At 50.3% G+C, this 23,504-nt stretch overlaps 1 protein-coding gene across 3 annotated transcripts in view; it reads right to left on the reverse strand.

The window, feature by feature from the left end:
• Window positions 1-23,263, reverse strand: part of LOC144114433 (MARVEL domain-containing protein 1-like) — an 82,047-nt gene extending 58,784 nt beyond the window's left edge. Inside the window, exons 1-2 of one of the 3 annotated variants that reach the window (XM_077648169.1) lie at window positions 23,063-23,263; window positions 13,072-13,267 (exon numbers count right to left, since the gene is read on the reverse strand). In XM_077648169.1, the coding sequence (XP_077504295.1) occupies window positions 13,072-13,260 (189 nt within the window). In that variant the 5' untranslated portion in view covers window positions 13,261-13,267; window positions 23,063-23,263. Of the gene's footprint in view, window positions 1-13,071; window positions 13,824-23,062 lie in introns of those variants that run through there. The other 2 variants (XM_077648170.1, XR_013311037.1) reach the window with 2 other exon arrangements.
• Between the last annotated feature and the right edge of the window lie 241 nt (window positions 23,264-23,504).

Here is a 23,504-nt window from a genome sequence, read left to right on the forward strand (position 1 = left end):
CACCGATTCGGTCGAGGCGCACATGTTCGGAGTGGCGCAGTTTCACTTCGGGGCGCGTCACAGCGCCCGTAGGGCCTGGCGTCTAAAGCCAGGGTGGGCGTTTTTGTTTCCCTATTACGTTGCACTTGGGCGACTAACGAAATATTTCGCGCTAATCAAAGCTGGGAACGATCACTGGCAACTGAGAGCAGGAACGGTTCTCGTCCTTATTCCTCTCACTCCATCCGCAACGCTGACTGACCGAACCAATGGCGGCACGCAGCGCCCGCGCCAAGAAGAAAGGGCGAACATGATAGCCAGATAGGGTTCATTGTCAATTTTCTGGCCCTTAACACGTCACTCCAAGCTAACTTGGCCGGAGTCACTTCCGAGGACGCACATGACGAAATGCAACACAGCAAGTGCACCATGCATTCTGCCTCTCGCACAGAAATGTGGATCGTGCATCTCTCGACCGAGGTGTCATTAGACGCTTTTAGCATACCGGAGACGTACTCGTGTAGACGTATACCGGTTTACCGGACCCCTCCTGCGCGTGCGCAGTGGCATTGTTTGGCGTCAGGAAGAGCCACTGCGCGTGCGCAGGAGGTGTCCGGTAAACCGGTATACGTATGCGCGAGTACGCCTCCGGTATGCTAAAAGCGCCTATTGTCTCTTTTACCGCTCCGTCTCGTCTTTGCTAGAAAGTCTTAGACCCCACCGGATAAGCGCCATGATGTGCCGACGTGGAAGAGAACGGTATTGTTCTCAGAATTGTACGCATGCGGAAATGACTCTCTCGAGCAACTAAGCAACCGTGGAGGTAAGACGGTGCTACGGCTCGTCCCTCTTCCAGACCTTGCCGTAGGGCCACTTGTCTCTACGGCAAAAAATAAATACAGTGGCTCAGCGGAAAGGCGGACCACAGTTACACGCAGAATTTCTGGCGCAAACGGAACGTTGAGGAGCAAGTAAGTAAAGTCGAGCGCTAAGTTCGACAACAGTGGGCGCCCGGACCGTCGACAGGGATGACCGGCGGCCGGGCTGCGCCGGTCATCGAGAGACGCTACAAAATATAGTTGACCAACGTGGCTGATCGATAGCGGTGATCAGTGAGCCTCAACAAATATCAAATACCCGTCACAATGCCGACTGCTGGTCAGTGCACTTCACTACATCTGGGGCCGCTGATAGCATGCCTCGTCGTTTCTGACAGTAGAGCTGCACACACTGTGACAGATTTCATACTGCTAGCACTTCTTAGGGGGCCAAACACCGCTCGTTAATCTCGTCGACAACACACGAGCGGTGCGCAGTGTACGGTGCGAAAGAAAGCAGCTCCTAGATTTGAGGTACTCATGTCCATGCACCTAGTGCAGGTCCCCGTGGCCGCGCCAGCGTCTCTATCTAGGGCCGAGTCACAGCGGTCGGACGTTGCTTTGTTCGTCACCCGTAACAGCGGATTCTGAGTATATTGACAAGGTTTGGAGCAAGAACGCAAGGTCGATCTTCGTGGCATACGCCACAGCGTCGCTTTAAAGCGGAATCCTCGTGCCGTCCGTCCATATACCTGCAACCAGAGCACCGCTGGCGCACACTAGACAAGAAAGACGAATGCTGTACTTGAAAATGTGCGCTTGGGGTCTGCTTAGCTCAACGCTGGCGTTGTCTTATGCGTTTCTCAGCTCGTGTCTTCGCGTTGTGTTCTCCCCTTGTGCTTCGGTTTGCACGCGCGCCAACAACAGTAATGTGTCCACTTTTGAGTGTGGGTTATACTCTCGCTTCGGGTTTTGTTTTGCTTACCCCATGAAAGGCTTCAAGGGAAGGGGGGACAGAAAGGCGACCGATCGTCCCTTACCATCTCTGATACAAAGTTTTTGTATGGGTACAGACAACTGCGTTCTCATATTGTCTCAGAAGAGGAATGCTTAATACGCGTGGGTGCGCTCTGTCCGGGAGTTACCTTCAAATACGCCCCTGGCTTATCCGCCTCTGTCACTGTGCCGCATTCGCCGATGCTCGTCGCGATATGCTCGCGGCCTATAGGGCGCTGGGCATACCACCAGACTTCATCAAGACGCTATTGTGGCCGCAGGGCAGTGCGCGCACTCGTGAGAGAATCTTGGTGAGCCTCTGTGCATTCCTCGAACACACGGTCTTGACGTACCGTCTGTTCTCCGCCAGGTAGTAACACGCAGTGACCGAACGCTTCGCGAGTTCTACATTGAACGATTAATAACTGGACGCCCCACTCCAGTTGTAGCCAACACAGTGCTGTGCGCGTGTGTGATTTAATTCCTCTAAAATGAACTAATCACGCGCACAACCTGGACACATTTCTTATTGTGTAAATAGTTTGCACATATTACTTCTCCCCCTATCCTCTCTTCCTGTCCCCTCACCTCTTTCATTTCATTTCTCCATTCTGCCTGCTGTCCTTTATTTCCGCTGCCCGAGCTCAGGTGCTTCAGTATCGATGGCAGATGCCGGGGCTAGCAAAAATCTTTTCCTTCCTTTTTACTATTATTTTAATAAAAAAAAACCCACTACCACCACCTTATCCGCCTGGAGCAGTGCCGGGCGGTGAAGTAGCCCCCTGTTCGCTCCAGTGTACGGGCGTCCACGCAGACGCGCAGCACACTTTGACGAATATGTGTTTGCAGCTGTGCTGCACGTATCGGGTGCATATCCGCTGCCTGAATAGCTCCAGTTTGACGCGCGGACACTGCAAGACGTCTTTTCCTTTCCCTCACACGTTTCGGTCTCGCCTCCATTTCACGATGCCGCGCGTCCGCCGGCAATGGATCCGTCGCTGTACACTTGTCTGCCTCTCGCAAACTGTGTACACTGCAACGTGGCACGAGGATGGAAAGACAGGCAGGTGAGGGGCTTTTTGTTTTCAAAGCGTCGCCATTGGCCGGGGCGCTTGCGCGGGGCTTTCGCGGCCGGCCCACTCGTGCGGGGAATTCCGGCCAGCCACCGCCGCTGGTCGTTCGTGCCGCAAACAGGTGTACACGCTCGCCGCGTCGTTAGAGTAATAGGACGCGCGCGACGCATGTGTGTCGCCGCAGCGCGCCACGTGTAACGCGCTGCGGGCGGCAGCGCAGCCCGCGGCATCGCGCTCCGCCCTTACTGGTTTCGCAGGATCATTTCGTCTTCTCCCTCGATCGAGCACGGAATCGCGCGCCGTCGTTGGAAGAGAAAAATATGCAAGCGCTTACAGACCGCTCGGGAAATAAATAAACACACGCCACAGAAAGCCGGAAGGGAAGCAGGGGCAGCAGAACAGCGAGAAGCGGCACACGGAGCCTGCCTCCCAACCTCGCCGGGGGCACCGTCTCTCCCCCGGCAAGGAAGGGGAAGACACGTTGAAGAAAAAGGAATGGAGAGAGATGCTTGAGCGAAAAGTACGAGGGCCGAACATAAGGCGCGAAACGCGTACTTCTGATCGAGTGTTTTTTTTTTTTTTTAAATCCATTTCGCGTCTCCGGGCGCCTTCTCGAGAGAAGCCCGGAAATGAAAGGAAGGCGCCTCCGTACAGCGTCGTCCACATCGGCAAAGGCAAGGCAACGCCTAATCTTTCATTCAGCGGAGCTCCTCGCGCCAGCCAAGAGGTCCGGAAGAGGAGGAGGGCAGCCTCCGTTCCAAGCTATTTACTCCCGCCCGCGCGTCTCACCTGGCGCGCATCGCTGCAAGGCCGCCAGCGCGCGAAAACGTCGCCAGCGCGGCGCGGCCGGAGGCACGCGCTGTGCTCCGGGCAGCCATGCCATGGAACTGCGCACGATCTGAAGCGGCGAACGCACTCCCTGTTCAGCTCCCTATAAGGACTGCATGGGACAAGCTTGTAGCGCTCCTTCGAGACGGTGTCATGATCACGCGGTTGCCTGCACTCACACCATTTGCACATGCCTGCGTACATAAGCGAGGCAGAGAGAGAGAGAAAATGGGAAAGTCTGGCTCGGTTAGCTTGAAAAAGCTACGCACGCAGACTGGTATAAGGCTGTGCCCATTTGTAAACAACGCTCTCGCCACAGACTCTGCTGCTTGTAGCGCGCCGTGTTGCGGTAGCGCAGCGAGTATCAAAACAAAGAGTTTTCAAATGACTCACTATTGCGAGACGTACGCCGCACGCAAGGACGTTGCGGCTAGAGGTTAGTAAAAACCTGCCGTCATCAGCCTCGCCCACTTCCCCAACTGTCATACGGAACGCCATCACCCGACCGCCCTTGTGCGTGGCACGTCCCTTCCCGAAAACCGGAATCACGGACATAAACATGTTTATGGCTCACCTCGTGAAATTTCTTCGTCATGACTGCCAGAACAGCACTGTGTGACCCAAAAAGCTAATAAAGACTGTAACGTCATTATTTATAACCAAGTTTAATCACATACGGACTAGACCTACGCAGAAGCTTGCCGTCGCTAGCCACGGGATTTACCGAACCGTATTCGTGGATACCAAAACAAAACAAAAATTAGGGGACGCTTAAGCTTCGCCTTTAAGAGTGGAACGCGACAGCGTGTTGCAGCACTGCCAGGGGGTCCACGGAACGCCATCGCCCGTTCGGCGCGACACCTTGCCCGTTACGCGCGGAGCGGCAAACCACGTAGAAGCGCTGCCAGGCGCCTTGCCGAAACGCGCGGCCGGGACTCAAGTTGCAGTCGCAGTTCGTGGACACAACGTTCTCGACAAACCCGATGCCACGAACACCAGCATAGCTTCTGCGCCGAACGAACGGCCAGCAAGCCGCAAGCTTCGTGGTGAACGCGCCTTGGATGTGCGCTGCGTTGTTCGCCGCTCACCGCGTGATTCCTGCGTGCCCGCACGGCCCCACTGTGCCCGAACGAGACGAGCGGGAGGCGCTGCCGTCGCGCGCTATCTCTTGGGGCAGTGGGGTACACTGTGAGGAGGAGGAATTTTTCGCTCACGGCCGACGCCGACATCGGCTTTTCTGCGACACGAGAGCCTTAACCCTGTCGCGTTAAAACGGGTCACAGAGGCTAGCTGTTTGTCGCTGGCGGCCCCCTCAGCTACACAGTCACGTCGACTGCGGTGGTAGGCCAGCCCGCTGGCGTGGCTCACTTACTAGCCTGCGCTAATTGCTACACCTGGAGTATAGTGTATGATGCAGGGTGCACACGACTGCGAAGCGAAAAACGCCGAACCCTTGCGTTCGCTAACGCATACATGCAGAACCAAAGCTGTCTAACTTAACGTCTCGATAGTTCGAATGTGTCAGCTTGGGCTTTTAGCGGTCAAAGGACATGAGGCTTCACAACGCACAAGGTCGCATACCACGTCAGTACGTCGTTTGCGGCTGTCTCAATTAGGTCCCGTAGGGCCACATATGCCATCAAGAAGGGCTAAAACGTGCCCAGGAAATGTCACCGCTTGTACGCGAAACGACTGCCAAGCAGTTGATGGCATCAAGATGTTGCTGCTGTATCATGCGCAGATCCTTTTTTTTTTTTCGACCCTATACTAATTTTGTCGTGCGCCACTGGAACGTGCCCCTCACAGATACAACAGGGGCGTGCCCCAATCAGTGAAGATGGGCGAAAAGGAATGAAACCAGAATGGCATCACTACAACACTATCCTCGCCCTGGACCGAAGAGTCTGGCGCCCTTCCAGGACTCAGCAGTCTTGCAGGGCGTATTATCGTCGCGTCAACTCTCCTCGGCTCACATTACGAAGGGGGCCTAACATGATTTGGCGCGTCCCGTCGAAAACGTGGCTGTTTATTTTTTTTTGTTTCATCTCTGTCAAAGCCAGTCGCAGGAGTAAACCGCTTTTGGACCACAAGCACACGCCGGTCAGACATGACTTTAGCCGATTTTCATTGTATACGAGCGGTTTGCTAGTGCTACTGGTTAGACGCCGTTGGCGCAGCGTTAAGCACAATGCTGTGCAGACCGCTTCACGAAAATGCCCCTTATTACTTTTTTTTTTCTCCCGCCTAACACTCGAGTGATGGGAGTCTCACGTCCCTTGTGCAGCTAGTCAGCAAGGAGGGGGAGGCTGCCCAAGAAAAGAGGGAACGAATGCCGTGCAGTACGCGTGGAGACGGCAGAAAATCGGAATAGCGGCAGTAATTAAACAGAAAGCAAAAGGTTGGTTGCACTGCCAATCATTTGCGGCAATTAATTATACACACATCTATGCGTTAACCGAGCTAACATTCGGTTGAGGCAGCGGCCTGTAACAAGAGAACGTAACAACAGGTTGGCAGCGGTGAGATGGACCGTGCGACATCGTGCTTCCTCTGCGGGTAAGCGTTTAGCTATTGCTATGGATTCGCCAAGCTTGTTTCATAAAGACAAGAGGGGAATACCCGGGACACCGGAGTAGCAGACATTGCTGGGCCCGGGGCCTTGTCGCGGGTTTTTCGATACCGGCCGCATTTTGGTGGGGGGTGAAATGCAAATTAGCCCGAGTGTCGGGTAATGTCAGCGCACATTAAGGTCAAAATTGATCCGGAGCCCTCCACTACATACGGCACCCCTCACGCAGCCCACGTTCAACTCCGGGACGTTACACTCCGCATGATGTTAGCGTCGACGTGAAGAGTATTTCCTAACACAATTTACGAGAGGCTTATTCATTCTATTACAATGAAACGCAAGTGGCAGGACACCCTTCTGAAATGCCCTCACGGGGTTTCGATGACTGCACAGTGGTTACTCCAACCATTCCGCTTAATGCACTGTGCTGAGTAATTTAACACCAAGAGGCGACAAAACCTGACAGTTTCTACAAGCAAACAAAACGGTTTCCTTTCACGTGAAAGCGTTTCGGTGTCCCCTTAATGAGACAAACTGTTGCGGGCAGGGCACTATTTTTTTTTTCATTATTTTTCCCAGCCCACCCAAACGAATGTACGGCGCCGGAAGGCACGAGAAGGCTGCGCAAACGCGTTCACATTAAGTTGCAGGCCCCGACAGAGGTCGACTGAGTCGTTTCGCCGCTGTGACTGCGTTCACGAATGCTAGGGCCAAAAACTAGCGGCACAGTGCAGTCGCGCGCGACCGTAACGGCGGTACTGCATGCCTTCCCAATTTCCTCCAGGAGTGGAGTTCGAACGTCGCATAGCGCACGGCTCCGTTTACTCCTCTCCGCTGCCACGCGACAAGGCCCTTCTTTTATTATTAGTATTGGGCTTTTTTTTTTATCTAGCCACATAAAAGGGCGTGTGTCCGCAGAGAGCAGAGGCGCAGGGTTTGGGCACGAGTCAGCAAAAACGAAGCGACTGTCGGCCGTGCAGCTGCGCCTGGACAGAAAAGTGAGGGGGGTATAAAAGCTCCGCACTGAAGGCGGAGCTCGCTTTATTTTTAATCACTGCGGCAGCAGAAACAATTATTGGAGTGAAGTGATACGGGAGGAATGCGTTTTGTGTTTCCTTATTTTTTTTCAGGTGCCAGTCACTTGAAATGACCGTGGCGGAGTGTGCGACTCTCCTGTCACGTGCCATCCTGCTGGCTCTGCCATGTCCGTCAGTACAGAGCGAAAATTTCCAGTCGACCTTCTCGCCGCATGTGCGCCGCTTTCGTCAGTGTTGCGACTATTCTTATATGTTTCAAATTCTTGGTTTAATACACGCTCTTCAACTGTCAGAAATGGCACGACCCGCCGTGCATGTGTGTGCGGTCGGCGCACACTCTCATGGTCGCAGATATCCGAAAGAACGAAGGTATACCGTATTTTCGCGCGTATTACATACAAGAATCGAAAATCGGATTTAAAAAAAAGAACGGGAGGGGGGGGGGGGATCGGAAAATGGGAGTGCGGGTTATAGGCGAATTTTCGGTGAAGGCCGGCTTCACGGCAATGCGCTCCGTCCCTTGGTGAGTTCGCAATCCCTATCGTCATCGACTCACTGCTGCCCCGATGGATCAGTGAAGCGAGGAGGCGGTGGAGGTATGGTGCAGCGGACACGGTGCTCAATAGCTTCAAGAAATGTTCCCTCAGGAATAAGATGGGTGGTTCGCTCAGAAAACGACGCAAGCTACGACAGCGAACACCAAGCTTAGGAAAACAGAAGTGACAACGATGATAAGATACATTCGTGAACTGAGCATCGCAGCGAGAAGCTTAAAATGCACTTGTTCCGGCAAAAAAGCCTGGCATTGTCTGTTTACTTCGAAAAGCGTATAAAGGAACTTTCCGCACGTAAGCGCGCGAACAATTCATGGCGGGATTTTGCACCCCGTCGTGAGGGTCCGAAATTACGGTTGGGGGGTGGGTAATACGCGCGAAAATACGGTAATTGCGTCACGGAGCTGTTTAGAAGCCCTGAGCTGCATGCTCCAAGGCGACATACCTCAATCAGTGCGCGCGCTTTCTGATTTCATTTTTTCAGGTCAGGTCGTCGACGAAATGGCACAGCGCACCAAGTGTGCAACGCATACACAAAGTCCACATTCCGCCGTTAACAGCAGAAGTACTTGCAACACGGAAACCGCTAAAACGCGTGACGGTCATGCCAGTTCAAGCGCGCAGCCACCGTCGCAGTGCAGTTCACTTCCACGCGCGCGACCTGCACGGTGCGCTCCTGAATTACAGGATGCGCGCCTCCTGGCAGGGTGTATATGCAGTTTTCTTTTAAACTCTGTGTGCGGATAACTTCAAAGGAAACCTGTACATGCCATCATTCCCTAAAGGTGTTCAATTGCGTTTTTTTTTTTGTCCGAACAAATGCATCGGATCCAGCATTTCAGACATGTCGATAGACATAACGCGACACGCTGCTCGCCAAAACTTCATTTGCGCCACTGCGCTGCACTCGCGAGGCTAGGAAACTGCGCAAAGCATGGTTTTCTATTAATTAACACTCATCGCACGCTGGCATTTTGGTCCCTTTCGTTTAGACGTTTGGTACTCGCAATATGCCTTGACAATAAAGTACGACGTCCGCCAGACAGCCAACGATGCTTTGTGGGTGTGCACCGATAAAAAAAAAAGAAGAAAAAGAAGCGCGCGACTTTTGTGCTGTGATGGGCAGCGGTAGTCGTATTTCTCGTCGACCGTCGTTTCTCTGTCCGCCAGAAAGTGCTTAAAACCATGCTTTGCGCAGTTTCCTAGCCTCGCGAGTGCAGCGCAGTGGCGCAAATGAAGTTTTGGCGAGCAGCGTGTCGCGTTATGTCTATCGACATGTCTGAAATGCTGGATCCGATGCATTTGTTCGGACAAAAAAAAAACGCAATTGAACACCTTTAGGGAATGATGGCATGTACAGGTTTCCTTTGAAGTTATCCGCACACAGAGTTTAAGAGAAAACTGCATATACACCCTGCCAGGAGGCGCGCATCCTGTAATTCAGGAGCGCACCGTGCAGGTCGCGCGCGTGGAAGTGAACTGCACTGCGACGGTGGCTGCGCGCTTGAACTGGCATGACCGTCACGCGTTTTAGCGGTTTCCGTGTTGCAAGTACTTCTGCGGGCACCTGTACACTGCCATAGCTCCTTTTACCTGCACTGCTTGTATAAAAAAAAGTAGAATTTTACTCCTGTAAAAAGAACGCTTAGCACTTAATGACTAATAATGTAGAGCGCAACGAAGTCTGCATGCTTTACTTGACTGCGCGCGAAATTCATTTATAGGTGCACTTTAACAGCGTGTCAATCCAATTCGCAGTGCGGCCACAGTAAAAACCACTTTTTAAAATTGAGTTAGTTGCACTTGTCCGTTCCGAGCATTTGAAGGCACAGGTTTCCTCATTTGTTATGGGCGTAGAATCTTTAAATATTGCGTCCCTTTTTAGTAAAGGTGCCATTTTTAGGCGCTAGGTACTTGTGTAGATTTCCCTGCATATGTTTAAAAGAGATGAATGCACTGTGGAAGCCGTTCATCAATTATCCACTTCATTTGCGCGTTAAATATTAGCTTGATTCAGCAATGGTGATGCTGACAGCACAATTCAGCATCACAGTTCATCAATGACTCTTGGTGTCCTTGTTACCGTATTAACTTTTCCAGGAGCAACAAAAAAAAAAAAAGGAATTAAGTCTTAACGTCTTCTCAAAAGACACAGTAATGAAAGTTGAAAGAAAAGAAGGTGTAAAAAAAGTAAAAGCACCAAGGTGGGGTCGCGCGCCAAGAAACTGCCTCCACGTAAACATTAATTCATCACACTCGCGCTTGCTCGTTTTTGACGCCAGCACCGTCTCTTCTAGGCGTCATCAACACAGCAGCGCAGGCAGCTATACCAGTAACATCTGATAGCTGCCACGCCCAACGCTCCACTGCTCAGGAACGGCTGGAGTTGGAAAGGTAGCCCACTCCGGTTAGCCCCCCTCCCACGACACCGCTAAAGGGAGCCACGCCCATCCGTCAGTCGAGCAGATGTCCCCTAATAAGGAGGCAAAGCACATGCGGAATAGTTTAGCACGCGTGACAAGCGCCACGTGACGGCGCTTGTTGCTGACTGCGCGGAATCTCCGCGGGCGCCCTTCGCGTCCTCCGAAACGGCGTGGAGCGCGCGGCGGGCAGGCGGCGTTATCGCTAGGGCCTCCGAGGAAGCCTCGTACGCGACCAGGTATGCGGCCCGTCCGCCTTGAAAGAAGCCGGGAGGGATGAGCGCACGGACAGAAAGTGAACGGGAAGAGAACAAACCAGTTTAGAAGGCGGGAGGCCGCGGGGCACAGTTCCGCTGCTAGTTTAATCGGCCTGGCCCGCATTTTATTCACTCCGCGAGAGAGGGGCCAGCTGCAGGGTAGTGGCTACCGAGCGGGCGGGTGACTTACGCCAGAACCGCAGAAGCGACGGGCCACGTGACGCTCTCGCGTTTCTCTCTTCTCTGCCCGTACACGATCCGACAACACTACCGCCGGGGCGTTGCGCTTTGCATTCGCTTCGTGCGAGGGAACAGAGAGAGAAAGGAACAAGTGCTTTTCCTGCTACGATGCGTTCTTTAAAAGCCAAGAAATAATTAGAAAAAAAGAAGAAAAGCGGAATCAATTTTCGCACTAAGCAGTGTAGGGATATTCGCTTCATGAGCTATGCACTCCTGTTTTGTGGGAAAGCAAAATCCACGGTGAATTAATTAACATAAAGCTCACTGCTACGCCTCTGTGACACCAGAACGTTGCGAATTCGCAGCGAAGAAAAAAAACGATATGGAACCTCAATTAAATATATCTTCCTTACGACTCTCAACACAACGGACAAAATTTTGAAGGAATGTATGATCTTATTTCAGGTGACACGAACAATATTCCGCCGAGAACAGACGGTGGAGAAGGTGTAAGAGAAATCGCGGGCGATGCTTTTTGTCTGTATGGTCGCCATCGCGCGTGGTCATCCCTATACTAGAAGTTTAAATACGCACAAAAACTGACTCCAATGAGTACAATTGTTAATAACGGAATAAAAAAAAATGGCAGTGAATGACTCGGAACCAGTTCGTCAGGAAAAATCACTTGGACCAACACCAACACGCAGCGGCGAAAAAAGGGACTGGGCACACGCTGAAAACGTTGGTGAGTAGCTCGACAATTCGTGTTAACACAATGTGCCTTTTTTACTAGTTTACCAACGAGTGTCCTGGGTGATGAATTCTTCCCGCCGTCGCGCTTGATGTGGTAGTGCTTGAGCGGGAAGTCAAGCACGCCCGTAACCTTCCGTGCATTGTGATGCTCAACGTGTGCATAGTCTAGCGGAACTGCCTAAGTCGGTTGTTTGATTCTCTTCCTAGCTTAATCTGCTTCTGGACTTCCCCCCAGTAGTACTTCTCGACCGCGTCCGAGCACCATTACAACATATTAGCATAACTCAATTAGGCATCAAAACTCAGCCTTAAATTTCGTTCGCGTGCTTCAAAGAAAACATTCAGCGACAAAAAGAAAATACGCAGAGAAAAAGCCTGCCAATGGATAAGTTACGCTCATATGTACGAGCTGTTGCGATAGAACACACTGCAACGTTATGCTAGCTCCAAATGCAACACACGCAAGCGTCACGCATTATCATTATTATTTCACACAGCGTGGATGACGGCATCGCTTTTATTTCCGAGTAATTAGCCTGAGAAGAAGAAGCAATACTAACAGCAGCAAAAAAATAAGTCACGCCTTTTTGGTCTACCAACATCACCAAAAAAAAAGGTATTGTATGTCTATACCGTAGCAAGTATTTCCTGCCCTATTGTCTAGGAAATAACACATTAGGGAATTTTGCATTAATTATAAACTAGGATGCTCTTTCCTTGGAGCATAAACATCCATTTCGGTGTGGGCGTCATGCGACCTTGGTGTAACAACATTACTTCCCCTCCCCCGTCGTTTACATCCGTGACAGGAAAGTCTAAATCAGCTCAGTCTCTCGTGACTTCACTTGAGCCAGCACGCACGGCTTTCTGAGTGTTAAAAATCACGACCGCACATTTTGCGCTGCGAATGAGTTACTTCATAAACTGTTAAACGAACTTCAGCAGCGGATGGTGAAAACAAAATTTTCTGGTTCACAAAGTGCTCATGGTCGGCGTGGGCGCAACGTGGCTATGAAACCTACCGAAACTTGCAAGGTCCAGTGAACATGTGTCGATATAACGGAAAATCCCGTCCACATGCAGACAGTCGAAGTCTCACGTGTCTCTCTCAATGCACAACACAGACTCATTAATTGTGCACGCAAATGTGTTACACAGTTTTGAGTCTCAAGCCGTACGTTTCCTAACTTGCCAACATGGTTTTGAAAGGCAAGCACGTGTCAGTTACGTTTATGACGAGAACAAGCTTGAGGAGAGCACGAAATTGCGCAGTACGGTATGTTCACATTGTGGCGCTTCTCCTATATACTGATTTCAAGCGTTATGAAAATGCAGATTGCTCTCAGTTACGAAAACTTCAGCGATGATAAGACAGCAGACAAAAAGAAAGAAAAGCCAGTTTCATCAGTGAAAAGTGTTGGCCATTGCAGCATTACGCTGTCCGGCGAATATTTTTCACTGATATTGAGTTTCTTTTCGGCTGCCAAGAGCACCTGAAAAAACCCGCTGAGGCCGATGGGTTAAGCGAGATGCACAGGAAAGCATTCGACCAAGAGAGCACCTTCAGTGAAACTAGGAGACATCACGGTAGAAAGAAGTGCACTTACCACTTGTATCAGCTTTAGGATTCCAGGGACCGTTTTGAAGTAGTATGGGTTGAGCCTAAGTCCTTCTCCCACGGGCAGGGGCTCGACTTTCACCGTCGCGGTAACCCTGGCGGACCGCGAGGTGTTTGTCTCTGTCTTCTGGGTGTTCTGGTTGTTCATCTCGGCGTCGCGGGTCATCTCTTGCAACATCAATACTCTGGAAATGAAGGCGGGTGGCCTCTCGTACGCACGGATCTCAACAGGTGTGGTTGGGGGTGCAGGGATGCCACCAACGCGAAAGGTACGCTGCCGAGTAGGCTACAACGGCGAGCCACTGCGCAGAAGACCTTCCAAGCCTAGAAGACGAAGCTGCCACGCCAATCCTCATCCACAGCAGCGGGGACAGGCGAAAACCAACCGACACTCGTGGCAGGCGTTCCGCTGGCGTATTCACGAGCGCGGACGAAACGTGGAAGTGGTATGCAAGGGAAAGCGCGGCGTCTGGGTGTCACACAGCAACGGGCGCACCTTCCGTCAACAGAACGAGGAAGCGGCGACGGTCCCTACACGGGCTACGGCTTCGCGCCGGTGCCAGAGCAGACGACGCGGCGGCGGCAGGAGCGCTGCGTTGCGGAGACACGCGTCGTAGCGGAGAACCCCGGCAGCTCTGACGGAGGGAGCGATTCGCCGCGCAGCATCCTCCACACTCTCGCCCTCTGATAACAGCGGCGGCGAACCGGTTTCGATGCACGGGCGACGACTCTACGCGCGGCCTGCGTACAAAAAACTGCCGTAAAGTGTCGCTCGCAGGCGGGCCTCTCTCTGGGTTGCGAAAAGATGCGGCGCCAGCGGCGAGCGGTGCGGGAACCGGGCCCAGTCAGGCATAAACAGACTCGTGACAGCGAAACCAACAGACGTAATTGAAAACAAAAACAGGCAGAGGACACAACAACGCCGCTCGGCCTGGCCCGCGTGCGGAGGCTGCGGATGGGGGCCGTATAGCAGCTTGTCCAACTGCGCACAGGCTGCTGCGCGGAGAGGACGGACTTTGTTCCACTGAGTGGGTACACGTGTTTCGTCTATTTAGCCGCTTTCTTTTTGTCGCTTCGGCTCGCTTTCCACGTCTCCCACAAGTGCGACTCGTGTTTCTTCCGCGTGAACGCGTGGCAGGCCCAATATGACCTGCGTTCGTGAGGAACTTTGGACATTAGCTTTCCTGTATTCAGTTAATTTTCTGACTAAGAATTTTTTGTAGAACAGCGTTAAGCGTAAGTCCCGGAATGCCGTCGAGCCGTAACCAATAAAACGCACAAGGACATAACACTGATGTGAACAATGAAGCAGATGTGTTACAAGTTACAACATCCACTCATGCGTCCCACAACCGAGTAATTATGCGCCACAAAAAGCGATTGATTAAGGAGCTAAGAGCAAAATCTTATTTTCTTTCTCTTTACTGTGGAAACGCGTGGAATTCTATCGACGTCTCACACCACAATGTGCGCCCATAAAATTTCGCCCAACTCCCTCGACCGGCACGCGGCCTACAAATCTACAAATACTCAGCGGCACAGCCTGCAGCCACAGGAATGTGCACTTCGGGAGGCTCTGGTGTGGGGACAACGGGTCGGCAGGAATCTTTGCCCCCCCTCTGCAAGGGTACATAACCCTTCCTCCAGAAGAAGTGCCAACGTAAGCTGGCGCCAGCATGGTACCTTGTTTGCAGGTGCATTCGAGGGTGCTAGCTCTCGGAGGGTACCGGAGCGAAACAGAATTAGCGCAGAAATCAGCGACGAGTGACCACTCGTTGCGTAGCCCCAGACAGTATTGCATTGGACTGAACTCGGAGCGAGCGCGTATAACTTTTTCTCATTGCTTGCATGCGGTCTGCAGCTGCAAAGAGCTCGACAAGTTTGCTGCCGAGGCCCGCAGCGTGCAGGCTCAGTTTGCAACGGCGCGTACCGGCTGCCACCCTCGCCGGAGGAATCTGTGGAGCCAAGTCAGCGCCTGGCGCAGCGGTGCGTTGCAAAGGGGTGAAGCCGTTCCTGTAGCTCGACTCGCTTCACGGGCGAGTGATCGCTGCCTGCAATATCGGACTAGGTCCTACTGCAACGCCGCACCGCCTGATGGGTGTCTAGTGTGCTGGCCGCTTCTAACCAACTTCTCAGGTCGGAAAGCAAGCACGGTGGCTGTCCTGGTACGGTCGACAAAACAAACGCGAGAGCAGCCTTACTCGTTAAGCGCAGCTAACAGGCAGACATCTTCAAGTTTGCTTCAACTGCCCTCAAGCTGACCGCATAAGCTGTGTAAGGGGATAAAAGCGTGGTGTGCCTGCGGCTGACTGAGAAGTCTGAGAGTCACCGCCCATAGAGGCCCTCATTATATGCAGTTTCGAAACTTGTAATTACCCGCCCGCAGCCTTTCGTAGGTTTCACATTTGCAGTGGTCAAACTCAACGCGTAGTTGGCCACTGGCACAAGTACCTCGCTGATCGTAGACGAAGTCGTGTTGCACCTGCAACCGAATCCCGTTCGGTTGTGAAAACGAAAGGTGCTGCTCCAGCTGAAGCGTGGAACGACTAGTTCCAACGCTGGTGGGAGCCTCTTCCTGTGCTGGGATCGGCCCTGAATGCGCAACGTTCGCCTTCATGGTCTCACGAATCCTCATAAAAATGAGCATTGCCTTTCTGTTGACGTAATGCTGACATCTTATAGATACTAAAGCTATTCAACAAAAACTCACCGCTGGTCACATTATTTGTTGACTAATTTCTGTTGGACTGATGTTAAATCCTGCTTCATGGCAGCCAATGTGGCTAAGCCTAAACTCAAGTAAATCAGGTCCAACCGAGACGTGCCTGGTGGAACCACAGCCTTATGTTCAGTAAAAGTGGAGCACCTCTTAAAACTGTAGTAATCCGCATCTCTCAGCCCTTGCGACACCACCCCGGAAAGAACATGTCGACCAAAATATGCAATAGAAAGGCGGCATTGAAACAGTAAGCAACCGCCGGTCGAGTGCGCGTCGATGGCCTGCGATGGCAATCACTGCCTCTCGTTCTACGGCTGGGCAAAGAATCCTATGTGGAAGAAGAACCTCGGTGGGCGTGAGACGACAGGGGCATCATCAAAAGCGAAGAGTTACTGCCCACGTTCGTGGATCAACTAATGTGATTTGAGATGTCTGAATGCTATGCTGGTCTCATTGTATGCGTCGCCTGCGCAGTCGACTGCATCTTTAGCGCTGCTACTGCATGCAGGCTGTGTCAGACAGCGAGCAAAGCAGCTAATACATTCTGTGCCACGAGCGCTGCGCTACATTCGTCGCTGTGTGGGCCCAGGAACGATAGATGAAGCTTTCGCTAGCACACGCGATCAGACGCATGTACATTTGTGGCAACACGTCGCTGATGCGTAGCTGGCCAGATGTTTCCTCGGATGTTCCGGCAGACCGCAACATCGCAGAGCCGCGTGCTGACGAATCAGTTGAACGCCAAGTATACGAACACTCGCCTAGGGCTAGGAACCTGATTAATGTAACCGACTTACCACCAGCTGCAGTGGACACTTCAACTACGATTAGTAATATCCCGTCCCTAAAGTTGATTGTTGACAGCAAGAGTCTCAGTGCGCGGAATGTGACCGTCATAGAGAGCCTGGAAATAGCCGCGGTAAGGTCTGCTTTGAACAAGTGAATGCGCCATAATGCAATTTGTTTTAAAAATAAACGTTACTTTTGTGAGGACTTAATATTTCTGGCTGCTATACGGACAGTCCACTTACTACAAACTTTGGATATAACGAACGGAATCCCCGTGACCATCAGGTTCGTTACAGGTGGGCTCGACTGTACTGCTACAAAACACCACAAATTAAAAAAATAAAGGATAGAAACATTCCCCTAGGCTTTCCCTGGTTTCGGTGACACACACAGTCGAGCCCACTTATAACGAACCTGACAGTCGCGCAGATTGCGTTTGTCGTATCCGAGGTCCGTAGTAAGTGAACCTCTCATTTTAGAGTGTCAAATACCAAGCCCAGCAAAACTGGCGCTTATTTCTTAGAAAAGTTCGTTATGAGCGTCGCTTCTTCAGAAGGAGGCCATATCATGGCGCTTTCCAAGCCTTAAAAAATTGTCACTTTATATGTTCCTCGCCGAGGCCCTAAATGATAACACTTTGGTTGATTTAGGAACAGGGTATAACTAATCGCGGTTAAAGCCGTCACGCCACCTGTTGGCAGGTCGGTCTCTTCGTCGTCGTCATCACTTTGTCGGCAGTCAGCCAGTGCTCGTAGTTCGCGTACACGATTTGCGATGGCCGCGTCACCCCACAGTCCGGTAGCAGCGTCATGATCCCCACCAGCGAAGTCATCTCAGGCGAAATTATGTCCGGCCATCTGTGCATTACCAACGCGTTGCTAAAAATCCACATGCGCTTAATCTCAATCGTTTACTGGCCCATCAACCATGCTCTACAGAAGCTATTTCTGCTGCAATCCGCAGTAAGCCCCATCCACATGGACTTACACATTTCCACAGCATAGAACAAGAATATCCTGAGCGGAACGCCGTCAGGAGTAGGAAACTCCGGCTAGTTTCGGTTTTAACTACTGCAGCGCACCTGGCGCCTGGAGGTGAACTCATTCTAAAACTGAATGATTCCTGCCCACGAAGCTGCTCTTTTTCGACGACGGTAGTTCGAACCGTGCTAGGGTGTGTAATTTTTTTTTTTCTGCTGGATACAGTTGTCATGACAAAGACACGCACTTTTGGCGCTGTGGCTCGACAAAATTTGGCTTTTTCGACTAGTTACGTGCACTGGAGGGGTTGCTTTGCCTGCATGCTTTCGAAAGCGCATGTATTTTCGCGCGATGCAGTCAAACTTTGTCGAGCCACAGCGGCGAAGGTAATCGCGTTTAATAATAATAATAATAATAATAATAATAATAATAATAATAATAATAATAATAATAATAATAATAATAATAATAATAATAATAATAATAATAATAATAGGTTTTTGGGGAAAGGAAATGGCGCAGTATCTGTCTCATATATCGTTGGACACCTGAACCGCGCCGTAACGGAAGGGATAAAGGAGGGATTGAAAGAAGAAAGAGAGAAATAGGTGCCGTAGGGGAGGGCTCCGGAATAATTTCGACCACCTGGGGATATTTAACGTGCACTGACATCGCACAGCACACGGGCGCCTTGGCGTTTTTCCTCCATAAAAACGCAGCCGCCGTGGTCGGGTTCGAACGCGGGAACTCCGGATCAGTAGTCGAGTGCCCTAACCACTGAGCCACCGCGGCGGGCGTAATCGCGTTTTCGAAATTCTAAATACTTATACCGCTATCTAACGACCGGCTACAAATCTCTAATTGCAACTAGGCGCCTAACTCTAGTACTTGAAAAGTTAATTACTAAAAATTAGTTAACCAGCTTACTACTTAAGACGATTGACCAGTTTTCTCGTGTCCGCCAACACTGGTAATGCTATGCCGCAAAAGCCATATTTTTACCCCAAAAAGCCTGTTTTAGAAAATTTTTGAAAGTGTTCGCTGAAAAGCCCGGTATATCGTCAATGCGGACCTGTGAGGCTAAACGCTCGCTTCCCGCAAGCATGGTGTTCCCCCAATAAGGTAAGTGACTGAAGCCGGCGGCATTTAAATTGCAAATAATCGCCTGCCAAGAACGCCCCCACAGGCTACAAGTTCAATCTGCGTGCGAGGAAAGGGCAGCTTTCAAAGCAAACTACTGCGCACAGCTGGTGACCACCCAATGACAGCGATTTGATAAGTTTGAATACCAGTCATGAGGTATGCTGGTCCACCCGGTCACGTGGCGTGCGTCGCCTGCCCAGTGGGATCTCCGCCGTTTGCGCTGCTTCCACGTGCACGTGCGGGCAGAAGGTAGACTTAAGTTCTGCGCGTACATGCGCTGCTGTAGCCTCGGCGCCGCATCCTTACAACTTTATCGAGGCTCGAAGACGAGGATGCCGACTTATCACCAAGTGCAGTGAATGTCTCAAACACTATCGGTATTACCGCGTTCGTAAAGCGGCTTGTCCGCAGCAAAGGTCTCTGCCAGATACACATGCCTGCGTTGCAGAGCTTAGAAAGAATTGAGGCTTGATAGGGTGTGCTAACAGACTTATTAAAGATATAAACTCCACTTATATGTGTCTGCATTTCTTTTTGCTGTAAGAGGGCAAGTGCACTCACTACGAACTACGGATACAACTAACGGACCCCGTATAACCGACAGGTCTTTCACAACTGGGCACAACTGTGATATATATATATATATATATATATATATATATATATATATATATATATATATATATATATATATATATATATATATATATATATATATATATATATATATATATATATATATATATATATATACAACAAGCATAAATACCCACGAAAACAGCATATTGGACAGCCGTCGCCGTAGCTCGGATGGTAGAGCACCGGACGCGGTATTCGGAGGTCGTGGGTTCGGATCCCGGCGGCATGGTTGTTTTTTCTGCTGCTTTATAAGTAATTTTCTTTAAGCGGCAGATTAATTAAGTAATATTCTCCCACTAACCAACGCTACAAATTAAAAAAAAACATTCCCCTGTGCACCTTGGTTTCGGTGACTGTCGGCTTCCTTCACATATATATATATGGTTGTTTTTCTGCTGCTTTATACGTAATTTTCTTAAAGCGATTAATCGAAGTATTATTCTCGAATTGATCGGCACTATAAATGAAAAAAATACAAACAATCCCCTATGCACCTCGGTTTCGGTGACTGTTGGCTTCCTTCATATGTTTGTCAAACGAGCCCCTCATTTCATTTGCCTTGTCTGCTAATAGCTTAACGAGGGTCTCGGTTCTGGCAGTCTTGATGCCTTATGTAGCATAAGAGGGCTCTCGCACAGTTTCCGCCCTCGCCGTTAGATGACGTACCTACGTCTCACTCGCGGTATTACACGACGTGCTACGTCCACCGCTATGGACGAGGGTGGCGCTGGTGAACGCTCTCAAGGTTCGCTTAGACGCAAAACATAAATACCCACGAAAGCAGCAGATTGGACAGCCGTCGCCGTAGCTCAGTTGGTGAGAGCACCGGACGCGATATTTGGAGGTTGTGGGTTCGGACCCCACCGGTGGCATGGTTGTTTTTTCTGCTGCTTTATAAGTAATTTTCTTTAAGCGGCAGATTAATTAAGTAATATTCTCCCACTAACCAACGCTACAAATTAAAAAAAAACATTCCCCTGTGCACCTTGGTTTCGGTGACTGTCGGCTTCCTTCACATATATATATATGGTTGTTTTTCTGCTGCTTTATACGTAATTTTCTTAAAGCGATTAATCGAAGTATTATTCTCGAATTGATCGGCACTATAAATGAAAAAAATACAAACAATCCCCTATGCACCTCGGTTTCGGTGACTGTTGGCTTCCTTCATATGTTTGTCAAACGAGCCCCTCATTTCATTTGCCTTGTCTGCTAATAGCTTAACGAGGGTCTCGGTTCTGGCAGTCTTGATGCCTTATGTAGCATAAGAGGGCTCTCGCACAGTTTCCGCCCTCGCCGTTAGATGACGTACCTACGTCTCACTCGCGGTATTACACGACGTGCTACGTCCACCGCTATGGACGAGGGTGGCGCTGGTGAACGCTCTCAAGGTTCGCTTAGACGCAAAACATTAATACCCACGAAAGCAGCAGATTGGACAGCCGTCGCCGTAGCTCAGTTGGTGAGAGCACCGGACGCGATATTTGGAGGTTGTGGGTTCGGACCCCACCGGTGGCATGGTTGTTTTTTCTGCTGCTTTATAAGTAATTTTCTTTAAGCGGCAGATTAATTAAGTAATATTCTCCCACTAACCAACGCTACAAATTAAAAAAAAAACATTCCCCTGTGCACCTTGGTTTCGGTGACTGTCGGCTTCCTTCACATATATATATATATGGTTGTTTTTCTGCTGCTTTATACGTAATTTTCTTAAAGCGATTAATCGAAGTATTATTCTCGAATTGATCGGCACTATAAATGAAAAAAATACAAACAATCCCCTATGCACCTCGGTTTCGGTGACTGTTGGCTTCCTTCATATGTTTGTCAAACGAGCCCCTCATTTCATTTGCCTTGTCTGCTAATAGCTTAACGAGGGTCTCGGTTCTGGCAGTCTTGATGCCTTATGTAGCATAAGAGGGCTCTCGCACAGTTTCCGCCCTCGCCGTTAGATGACGTACCTACGTCTCACTCGCGGTATTACACGACGTGCTACGTCCACCGCTATGGACGAGGGTGACGCTGGTGAACGCTCTCAAGGTTCGCTTAGACGCAAAACATAAATACCCACGAAAGCAGCAGATTGGACAGCCGTCGCCGTAGCTCAGTTGGTGAGAGCACCGGACGCGATATTCGGAGGTTGTGGGTTCGGACCCCACCGGCGGCATGGTTGTTTTTTCTGCTGCTTTATAAGTAATTTTCTTTAAGCGACAGATTAATCGAAGTATTATTCTCTATAGATGAAAAATACAAACATTCCCCTATGCACCTTGGTTTCGGTGACTGTTGGCTTACTTCATATATATATATATATATATATATATATATATATATATATATATATATATATATATATATATATATATATATATATATATATATATATATATATATACTCTCCAGCCAGTGTAATATACACTGGCTCTCTTTCTTTTCTACGCCGATTCACGCCGTGGTAGCTACGTGTAAAGGAGTTAAGAAAGCAACGTATTTGTGAGTTAAAACTTAATTTTTCACTATTGAAAGTTTTATAGCGCAGTTATCCGTGATCTCGGGAACGTTCTAGAAGGTGTCTTAAGACAACCAAAGCAAGTGGATGCTCTCTCCGCACGCATGTCCAAAACGCGCGTGAAAGCTTCAAGTTGTCCCAGTACCAAACGAAAAAAAAGATTCCTTCCGCGTATCAAGTGTTGTGTCATAAGCTGTATAGCGCACTCTTGCCTTAAGAATAAAAATTTTCGCCCTTAAACATGTACAGAAAAGAGCCGAACAGGGAACATGGATGTTGAGGGGACCCAAATAAGGGAAGACACGACGGAAAATAGCTGGAGGACTAAGTTTGGGGTGTTTATACCGCTAGCCGGCATTGCAGATGGGAGTGCTAGCGGACGCCATAAAGCGCGCATCTAGGATGGAGGTCTTCAAGGGAGAAGGAGTGACACGGAGGAGAGAACGCAGAAATAGCGTAACGTTTCGTGATGGACGAGTGCAAGCAGCTGGCTGGTTGTCGTCTTGTGGGCGCTCACACTGTTGATACGTAGAAGCTTAGTTGGCGCAGCCTACCAAGCCAGACGCACAATCAAGCCCAGTTCTGGCCATACGAGAAGCGTAATTGAGTGCGATAAGTGGAATCAGCTGAAAAGTGGCACGTAGAAGAGTATAAGAAAGCTTCACAAGCCTCTGATAAAACTGACATTGGGGTTCTGGGCCTTTATGTTGCTTCTTACACACTTCGTTGACGTAACGCTGCTGCTGTCAGCGACCAACAACTGTTTCTTCTTGAGTTAAAAACATACCAGCAGTAGAGCTCGCCACTTTGCAATGCCTTCCCTTTCTTTTCAAGGGTGGAAGCTGGAAAGTACGTGACAGGCTCTTCGTTAGTCAAATGCTGTTACGTGCGAGTTCGCGTAAACTGATGAACGGTTTCGCGTGGCTTAGTGCTAAGCGCAGCTGGTCTGAACCAAACCATAATCAACGTCTTCATAGCCGCTCCCTACGCTGCTCATACGCTTCAAAGCTGCTAAATACGTGTGTTATTCACGACACTGTTCTCGTTTCGTAACCCGGCGCAGACGGTGTCTGTGGCAATCTATGAATGAGTGCCTTTTCTAGATGCTTGTGACCACACAATGATTATGTTTATGTTACGTAAGCTTTCGACGCTGAAACACTCAAGTACCACCGGAAGTACCACTTGGGCACACACTCACCCTCCGTGGCGATGGCCTGTGGGCACGGGACCCGCTGACTCATAGTGAAGGCCCCGGTGGCCGCGGTTAGCCAACGGCAGGAAGGATACAGATCGTGAGCAGATGGCGGAGCTCCGCTGTCGAGCTACGCAGCTGCAGTGAGGCGCGCAGCACGTGAAGAGTGTTCTTGGGAAATACCCGACCTGCTTCACGCGCCACAGCTGCGTCGAGAAGTGCGCGCCACCGTATTGGGCGAAGGACGTTCGCTTGCGGCGCTCCGCCGGCCGAAACATAAATAAGCGGAGGAACAATGTACACAAATGAAGTTGCGTTTAGGATTGCGAACAAAGCCCCGAGTTTTTGAGTAACTGGCAGCTTTTTCGATCTTCCTTCTGTTTTTTTTTTGCACTTTTTCTTCCTTCTTTTTCTTCTGATGTTTCACTCGCGCGCACCATACTCGAAC

This window comes from Amblyomma americanum, chromosome 1, assembly GCF_052857255.1.
Source record: "Amblyomma americanum isolate KBUSLIRL-KWMA chromosome 1, ASM5285725v1, whole genome shotgun sequence".
Classification (NCBI taxonomy): domain Eukaryota; kingdom Metazoa; phylum Arthropoda; class Arachnida; order Ixodida; family Ixodidae; genus Amblyomma; species Amblyomma americanum.